Source organism: Lupinus angustifolius, chromosome LG18 (assembly GCF_001865875.1).
Source record: "Lupinus angustifolius cultivar Tanjil chromosome LG18, LupAngTanjil_v1.0, whole genome shotgun sequence".
NCBI classification, from domain to species: Eukaryota; Viridiplantae; Streptophyta; class Magnoliopsida; order Fabales; family Fabaceae; genus Lupinus; species Lupinus angustifolius.
The window spans coordinates 11,196,291-11,204,844 of NC_032026.1; the positions used below are offsets into that span (position 1 = coordinate 11,196,291).

An 8,554-nucleotide genomic window follows, 5' to 3' on the forward strand; every position below is an offset into this window, starting at 1 on the left:
CTTCCTCCGCGCATACGACCACCACGACGACCACGATAGCCACGATAACCACCATTCGAAGCAACAAGACCATAATCAGGTCGAAGAGACTGAATTTGAGGCAAATCAGAAAATGTCGATATTGATGGAATAGATCTTCCTGAGTTAGGGCACAGTGATGCGGAGGAAGAATGAGCAGCGGCAATGTTTGCCGATAAAGCATCAGAAAGAACTTTTGACTTGTTCTTCTCCATTCGCGATTCAAAAGTCGGAAGAAATGATTCCAAGGAATGAAGCATTGGAAGATCAAGTTGCGTCTCAATTGAAGTAATCATCGGTTGGAATTCTTCGTTCAAACCATCCAACACATAATCAATGTATTCAGTTGTGGAGATTGGAGCTCCAATGAAAACTAGAGCATCAACAAGATTTTTTATATTCCGAAAATACTCAGATATAGACAACGAACCTTGAGTAATTGAACGAAGCTGAGAACGAAGTTGTCGACTTCTAGCTTTCGTTTGAGAACTGTAAAAAATTATGCAGTTCCTCCCAAAGCTGCCATGAGTGTTGACAACCACCAACACGAGGTTGTAAGCTTTCCGAAAGTGAATTCAACATCCAGGAAAAGGTCGCTTGATCTTGTTCCTCCCAACGCAAGTAAGCAGAGTTCACTTTGTTGATAAGGCGATCATCATCAGTGAGAAACCGATGAAGTGTTGCGGTTCCAAGAACAAACTGAGTAGCTCTATTGGAAGTGAGAGTGGCGATCATGAAATGCCGCCACACGAGAAAGTTCTACTCTATAAGTTTCATCGTCAGAGCAGGTAGAACTAACGGTGACGCAACCGTTTGCAATGGAGATGGAGATGGTGTAGACGAAGGAGAAGAGAGAGAGGCACCAGGAACCGGAGAAGGCATGATACCATATAAGAAAACCATTTTAGAGAGAGAGAGAATAGAGAAGATAAAAGATGAAAACTAATTTTGTTATTCAAACTTAGTTAGTTACAAAAGGAGGGAAAGGAGGATTTATATAAAGTTTGACAGCTCGGCATAGTGAAGCTAGTCACAACCTTTACCTCACTCAAATATTAACTAAAACAGAATTACAACCACTAAGTATATTCTAATACTAGCTATCAATTCTAAGGAAATCCAATGGTTTCAATTAGTGAGTAGATCTAAACCATTAGATATCCATAACGTTGATGGCTAGGATGAAGAGTAAGTTTACTCTTGGAGTAAGTGGATCCTCACTCTACTAACAAATAGCATTGCAGGTTAAAGTAGAAGTTACATAGAAATGATGTACATAGTATAATGTGTGGTCAAATGGATAACTACACCCCCCAGCCCCACAACAGATTTAAACATGATTTCCATTGTAATAATTGCATAAAAAATACTTTCTCATACCAAACCTAGACTCAGGTCATACAAACATATTAACATACTAGATTCCAACACAAATAGAGGAGGGAAATAAAAAGGAATAAAAAAACAAACCAGTCTTCATTTGAGTAACATAATTATTTAACTGTTAGTCTATGAGCCTGGATCACAATATCAGTACAAAACATAATAATATACGGATAATGAGTAACATATCCATATACAGTCGATTACATTGGAAAAACTACGAATCGGCTGGCGAAAATTTCAGTGAAATGCTATTGACACAATGGCGTTCATCTGTGGGTGTTGCAAACCCTTCACCTTTAAATACATGACCTAGATGTCCTCCACAAGCAGCACATGTTATTTCGATCCTCATCCCGTCAGGGTCCGCCTGGTGATACAAATCAATTTTATTAACAACTTCGTATAAATTCACTCGAGAGTTCATGAAATTTCAATATATGCAAAACAGTGAAAATAAGAACAGGTAAACCCAAAGAACAGGTAAAATTTCGTAAACCCACATGGCGATTTATGGCTCCGGGAAGACCTTCAAAGAAAGCTGGCCAGCCACAACCAGAATGAAATTTTGTTGTAGACTTGTAGAGAGGAGTTCCACAACCAGCACAGGTGTATACGCCTTCTCCAAAGAACTTGTCATATTCTCCTGTTCCAGGGTACCTGGATATGCCAATACATTTTCTTGTTAACATAAAAATAGATCCCTGTCACAAGTATTACAGTATTACATAACAAATCATCATTGATTATTTATCCAAAGTTGATCTAAAAAATTAACAGTTGCAAAAGAGTAACTATGCAGCTGTCTATTTAATTATTAGGAAATTCTAGAATCATCACACAAAGCTTCTTACTGATTCAAAATTACTATGACATGCCACTCTATGCATCATCCTTCTACCACTTTGTTTTTCTGCGTATGTTTCTCAGAATTCAAAGGGACATGTTAGGATAAGGAAAAATCTGCCCAACAACACTTTATGAGGTTGATTACAGGACTACATAGGCATATAAGAGAATACACAGCCTCTATATGCTGTGATCACACAGTATACCAAGCATACTTATGAGTACTTTATATTGTGGCCTTTAATCAAGCTGTCATACTCCAACTAACCCCGTCTTCTTCACGAACTTCTCCTCTAGCCAATTGAGCCAAAGTTCCTTAAAATCTAAAAAATTTCATGCCGGGAGCATGGCCATGTCAATACTTAGGATGGTTTTCAATCCATAGTAAGGGAATAAATTGGGGACATTGACTTATGAAATCTTATACATCGGGGACATTGACTTATGAAATCTTATACATCGGGGACATTGAGCTATGAAATCTTCCTTTACTATGTAGAAGAAGAAGAGAAGAATGACTTTATTCAGCAAAAATCAACAACTTTCAAAATACCATACCATCATCATGATTTGATATCATCCCTCCTGTTATTATATTCAAGAAAGATGAAAACAAAATCCCTCAAATTATTAAGCTAATTCTCATTCATAGGTTCATAGAGTTATATTGAAAACAAAAATGAACTTTTTCGCCTCCATTACTAAATGCAGCACAACATATTCTCTGCACCACACACAAATCTAAGGAATTAACTGAAAATTGGGCATCAAAACTGTGTTTGCAGTGCACGTGCCATTGAGATAGTGCAATGGAAAAAACATCCTCATTCTTTATCTTCCATTTTCACAGCACATAAACAAAACCTTGAATCCACAAAAACTGTTCCTGATTACCCCATAATAAAATTAGCCACTCGTAGTTTACTAATGTGAAGCCTTTTGAAATAAAATTACAGATAAAAAGAATCAAAAACTAAATTTCAAGACAAGGAAAGTAAGGGCCAGTCCATAATATGAGTTTTTATAGCCAAAAAAGTGATTATTCATTATTTTGAATAAAAAACACCTCTTATAATATAGCAGCAAAAAAAATAATTGAGATTCAGATTTTCTGACAAGCTATAGTTTTTCTGGTTTTTCAAGAAATCAACTTTATCCCAAACCACTTGTATAGAATCACTTTTATAAGTTAAGAATCATACTCAGTGCCCTTTTGCCTCAGAATCCGAAACTGTTGAGGAGAGAGAATAGCACGCCATTCTTCCTCAGATTTCTGAACAGACCCAGATGCAGATGAAGCCATGGCCACAACCCCACCACGGAAAAAACGATGCTTTTGGTGTTGATGAAAGGATGAGGCACCAAAGGTAGTTAAAGAAATGGGTTTTGATGGGAAAATGCGAAATTGGTTGTTGAAGAGAGAAGGGCGAAGGGGAATTGAGAAAATGGGTTTGGTGTTGGAGGAACAAAGAGAAAGAGGTGTGGTTCTCAAAACATTGAAGCCCATCATCGTAATTTGATCTTGTTATCTATTGGTTCTGTCTCTTTCTATGGTTTTCCTACATTGCTTCTCAACTTTATTGTGATGAATCTTCTAGTAACTCAAAGTAGTTATTGAAAGAGTATCGTGGCTTGAAATTGTCCTTGAGTACAAAAATTATCCTATTAAGTGGTTCACTTATTTGTTGCATTACTCGATGTAAATAATATTTGTCCAATATTGTAAATACTACATTTACCAATAAAATTATATAAGCATCTTTATTCACATCAGGTATAACCATATATTTTATTCTCTTCATACATTTGGTTAGAAATAAACAAAATAAACCACATACCATTTGAGCTAAAATATAGGCCTTACAATTTGAAGAATTTTAAAGAGATGGTGTAGTATTTAAGAAAATGAATTAATAAATATAAAATATTATAAAATCAACTAATTTAAATTTAAATAAACCCCAATATTAATGGCCATTTGAATATTTCATGGTTTTGTTTTTCCTACTTCATCTCCTCTTTTTTGACATAAGAGTTATATTTGAAGGACTAAAATCACTAGTTGGTGTAAATAAATAAAGAATTTTAATATAATACATAAGTTATGACATTTTTAGTATTTTCTGTCAAGTTAAATTGTAATAAATCTTCTATCACGCATTAATGATGTATGTAAAGGTGGAAACAGGTCAACTCAGATTTTGCCTTAAACTGACCCAACATATATACCATATAAAAGTCTAAGTTTAGCCTATTAGTCTATTTAATTTTTTTCTAAAGTCTACATCTGACCTGTTTAAAAATTTGCTCTCACCTGTTAGTCTCTTTAAAGGTATTTTATACTATATAATCTTGAAATATGTCATCATGTATACATTTAAATATGTTAATATTCCTACTTTTAATTAGACTTTTCTAACCCTAACAATTAAATTATATTTTTGTATACATTTTTATATTAAAATTACATATATATTATAATATTACTTATATTAAAATTGTATAATATAAATATATTATATAATATAACTAAATAGGTCGGACTGTTAGGCTAATAAGCCTTTTGAATGACCTAAAGCATGGCCTACTAAAGTAAATAGGCTTTTCAAAAAATATGAGCCTAGTCTGTTCACGAAAAAAGCCTACTCTGGTCTAGCCTATTATAAGCAAGATAATAGACCCCTGATAGACAATTTGACATGTTTCCGCCCTTAGATGGATGACTAACCATCTACCAACTAGTTGGAAAATGAACATGGATTGAGTCAATTTGTTAAGAGGGGTGATAAACCCATTAAAAAGGTGAAAGTAATGGTTGAGCCACACTATGATGAGGGATTCAGGGGTCCTCAACATATAAAATTGCACCTATATCTTTCATTGTCTATTCTAATACATTTGAATCATTCAATGTAACTTACACCGTTACACCCCATATCATCGGGTCTTAGATCCACTAGTGGGTCAAAGACACATTTTTAAATGGGTAACACATTTAAAAAAGCAAGACACATTTTAGACAAGTAACAATCATCTCTGTAAGTTGTAACATGGTAGGAAATATTTATTCTTCTATTTACCTTAAAAGCAAAAGTAAGAATTCCATGATATTTCTTCATTTTAAACACGTTTCTTCTGTATATAATGTGCATGCATTGATATTCAAAATGGATGCCACATTAATACTTTCCAATTTCCCTTTTTTGGTATATATGAGATTCATAGAGTATTAGAAAATAGAAATCTACACTTGTGTACAATATATACACACGTGAGTATCCTCATTTTGATCGTTTGGTGCCAAATTTTATGATGCTTCTTAATGATGATATTTTGAGATAGAAAATATATTTAAAATGAACTAATATTGTACATAACTAAATAATCATTAGGGACTCAAATTATGTTGTTATTAAGGTTTATCATGTGCATAAGTTAAAAAAAACTAATCAACTTATGTTGTAGGTAAGACTTATCCTACACATGGATGCATGGGTTAGAAAAATGTTAATAAATTACCTATACTTTGAATGAAAGAATTCAATAAGAGTATTTCAGAACTTACAAGTTAATGATAAATGGTATTTAGAAGGGAGCTACCAAGATACTTCAACATCTTCATGCACAATTCAAGATTCTCATATCTTGGTCCATCAGAACTTGGCAACATGCCCTCAACATCTCCAGTGGAATTTTTCAAGATTTATAATTTGATTGCTTCCTTCAGTTTTTATAAAACATCAGTTCTATGAAAACTATCATGGATCAGTTGTGACAAAATATCAACCCATGTGTCAGGAACACCAGGTAGACACCAGTGCATGCAATCCTGACCCCAAATTGCCACTGCATCCTGCTTTCCTAACCATATTGCAGGATGAGCATCAGCTCTAAACTCGCTTAAACGAGTTAAGTCGAGCAATTGGATGTCTGTGCCTTGTAATGCTTCTTCGATCACGCGATTCATCTGTCTAGCTTCCTTGTTAACTCCGTTGCTCCTCGGTTCAAACCATAAGTCAAGCTGTCCAGCTATTAGTCGGTCAATGCACAAAAAACACTAGGGTAGATAGCAAAATTCAACAAATCTCTCAGAAAATTGTGTAATACATCAGTGACAGACCCAGAAATCTTCCGTAGCGGGGCAAAGATGGCATACAAGCATAAATGTTTAAATAGTGGGAGCAAGAATAGCATGTCAATATGAAAGGTGAGTAGTGGGGGCAAATATAACATTCAAATGCAAAATATATGAGTGGAATTAACAAAAAAACTAAAAGCAATAATAAAAAAATTCAACTACACAGGGTACATGTCAATGAAGTTTGGGAAATCAAGTCATAAGGTGTTGTGATAGAAACCGGTTAGTATATCTTAAGAATTTGACAGCAAAAGAACAGTAGCCAAAATGCTCTAGCAGAATTATATTGATGAAATGCAAGATTTTAAGGAATAATAGAAAACTAGTGCAGTGTAGTAAGAAAGAAAACAGAAACAGTAAGATCCTCTACCCTGTGACAACTGTCACCCCTTAGATCTCAATCTGAATGCCTGCTGAAAACTAGCTCCTTCTCCCTATTTATTCCCTTCAAAACCGTAACTGCCCACCCATTAAAAAACTGTAATTGCCCACCCATTAACTCCCCTTAACTGTCCACTACCTTCTTTTCCCAAACTGCCTAAACCCCTTTCCTATTCCTAATTGTCCAACCCTTCCATTTCTTTCTCTGAAACACCCTCTTAATTGGAGGCCTATCAATACCCTCTCCAACGAGCAATACTTTGTCCTCAAGGTGGAAATCAGGGAAGGTAGTTCGAATTAATTCAAAATCCTCCCAAGTATTTTCGTGGGTCGGAAGGGCAACCCACTGGATTAAAACTTCAATGTGTCCATTCAGTAGTTTGCGAGAACCCAAGACTTTTTCCGGCACAACCAATAACTCTCATTCTTCCGTTAAGCCCACTGGTAACTATTGGCTCGGAGCACTAGATGGAGGGGCAGATTTGAGTTGTGACACATGAAAAACAGGGTGTACCTTCGAGTAGTCTGGTAGCTGCAGTTTATAAACAACTGTGCCGACATGCTCCAAAATGGCGAAAGGTCCATAGAAATGGGGACTCAATTTCTCATTCACCTTGTGAGTCAAAGAACGAAGCTTGTAAGGTTGAGCCTTCAAATACACCATATCACCCACCTGAAACTCTACTTCTCGTCTTTTCTTATCCGCTTGATCTCGCATACGTTGTTGAGCCCTTGCCAAGTTAGCTTTGAGTGCATCCAAAATGGTATCTTTGTCTCGTAACAACACATCCACAACTGCCACAGGTGTACTGCCACTATCAAAAGGGATTATCGAAGGTGGGTCTCGCCCATACAAAGCCTTAAAAGGACTCATCTGAATGGAAGCATTATGAGAGCAATTGAACCACAATTCAGCCCATGCTAACCACTTAACCCACTGTTTAGGATGTTCATTTACAAAACAACGTAAATATATCTCCAAGGTCCGATTAATCACTTCCGTTTGACCATCAGTTTGTGGATGATAGGCAGAACTGAATCTCAATTTTGTACCCGAGAACCGAAACAATTCTTTCCAAAACATACTGATGAAAACCCTATCACGATCCGACACAATGGATGATGGAAAACCATGTAATCGAATCACTTCTTTAATAAAAACTTGAGCTACATCTTTGGAAGTATAAGGATGTTGTAAAGGAATGAAATGTGCAAACTTACTGAGACGGTCAACGACTACCATAACGGTATCCACTCCATTTGCCTTTGGTAACCCACCAATGAAATCTATTGACACATCCTCCCACACATGGTTCGGAATAGGTAGGGGTTGAAGTAATCCCGCTGGCCGGAGTGCCTGATACTTATTATGCTGACAAACTGTACACTCTGCAACAAATTTCTCTATGTCCTACCTCATCCCTGCCCAATGGAACACCATCGCCATCCTCTTATATGTTCTGGCAACACCTAAATGTCCTCCCCAAGGAGAAGCGTGAAATTCAGTCAGCAGTAGAGGAATCCAGCCTGAATTCTTGGGCAGCACTAAACGTCCCTTATACCACAAGCATCCTTTAGCCAAAGAGTATAAGGGGTGTGACTTAGGATCTTGAACCACCTCTTGCATTAATTTTGATAATTGCGCATCGGTCATGACCTCCTCAGCTAACTCCATCAAATCCACATTGGTAATCATGGATATGGCCTTGCATTCCATCACTCGTGATAGGGCATCGACCACCCTATTTTCAGAACCCGGTTTGTAATGAATTTCAAAATCGAAAC

At 36.3% G+C, this 8,554-nt stretch overlaps 2 protein-coding genes across 3 annotated transcripts in view; both read right to left on the reverse strand.

Moving 5' to 3' along the window:
- On the reverse strand, positions 1,353 to 3,844 carry LOC109333445 (peptide methionine sulfoxide reductase B5-like). Its single transcript, XM_019568935.1, has 3 exons — positions 3,453 to 3,844; positions 1,905 to 2,061; positions 1,353 to 1,771 (listed from the first exon to the last, which is right to left on the reverse strand). Exons 1-3 carry the CDS (start codon positions 3,758 to 3,760, stop codon positions 1,619 to 1,621), a joined length of 618 nt encoding a protein of 205 aa, XP_019424480.1. The 5' UTR covers positions 3,761 to 3,844; the 3' UTR covers positions 1,353 to 1,618.
- LOC109333243 (protein trichome birefringence-like 12) overlaps positions 5,773 to 8,554 on the reverse strand; it is a 12,581-nt gene continuing 9,799 nt past the window's right edge. For both annotated transcript variants that reach the window (XM_019568614.1, XM_019568613.1), the window contains exon 4: positions 5,773 to 6,271. In XM_019568614.1, the coding sequence (XP_019424159.1) occupies positions 5,981 to 6,271 (291 nt within the window). In that variant the 3' untranslated portion in view covers positions 5,773 to 5,980. The remainder of the gene's footprint in view (positions 6,272 to 8,554) is intronic.

Excerpts from the sequence above, each read along its gene's own strand:
- LOC109333445 (XM_019568935.1), bottom strand. The coding sequence starts at position 3,760 with ATGATGGGCTTCAATGTTTTGAGAACCACACCTCTTTCTCTTTGTTCC. Across the intron at positions 2,062-3,452 it reads CTGAGGCAAAAGGGCACTGA|GTACCCTGGAACAGGAGAAT; the intron begins GTATGATTCTTA and ends TGGCATATCCAG. Across the intron at positions 1,772-1,904 it reads CCGGAGCCATAAATCGCCAT|GCGGACCCTGACGGGATGAG; the intron begins GTGGGTTTACGA and ends TTGTATCACCAG.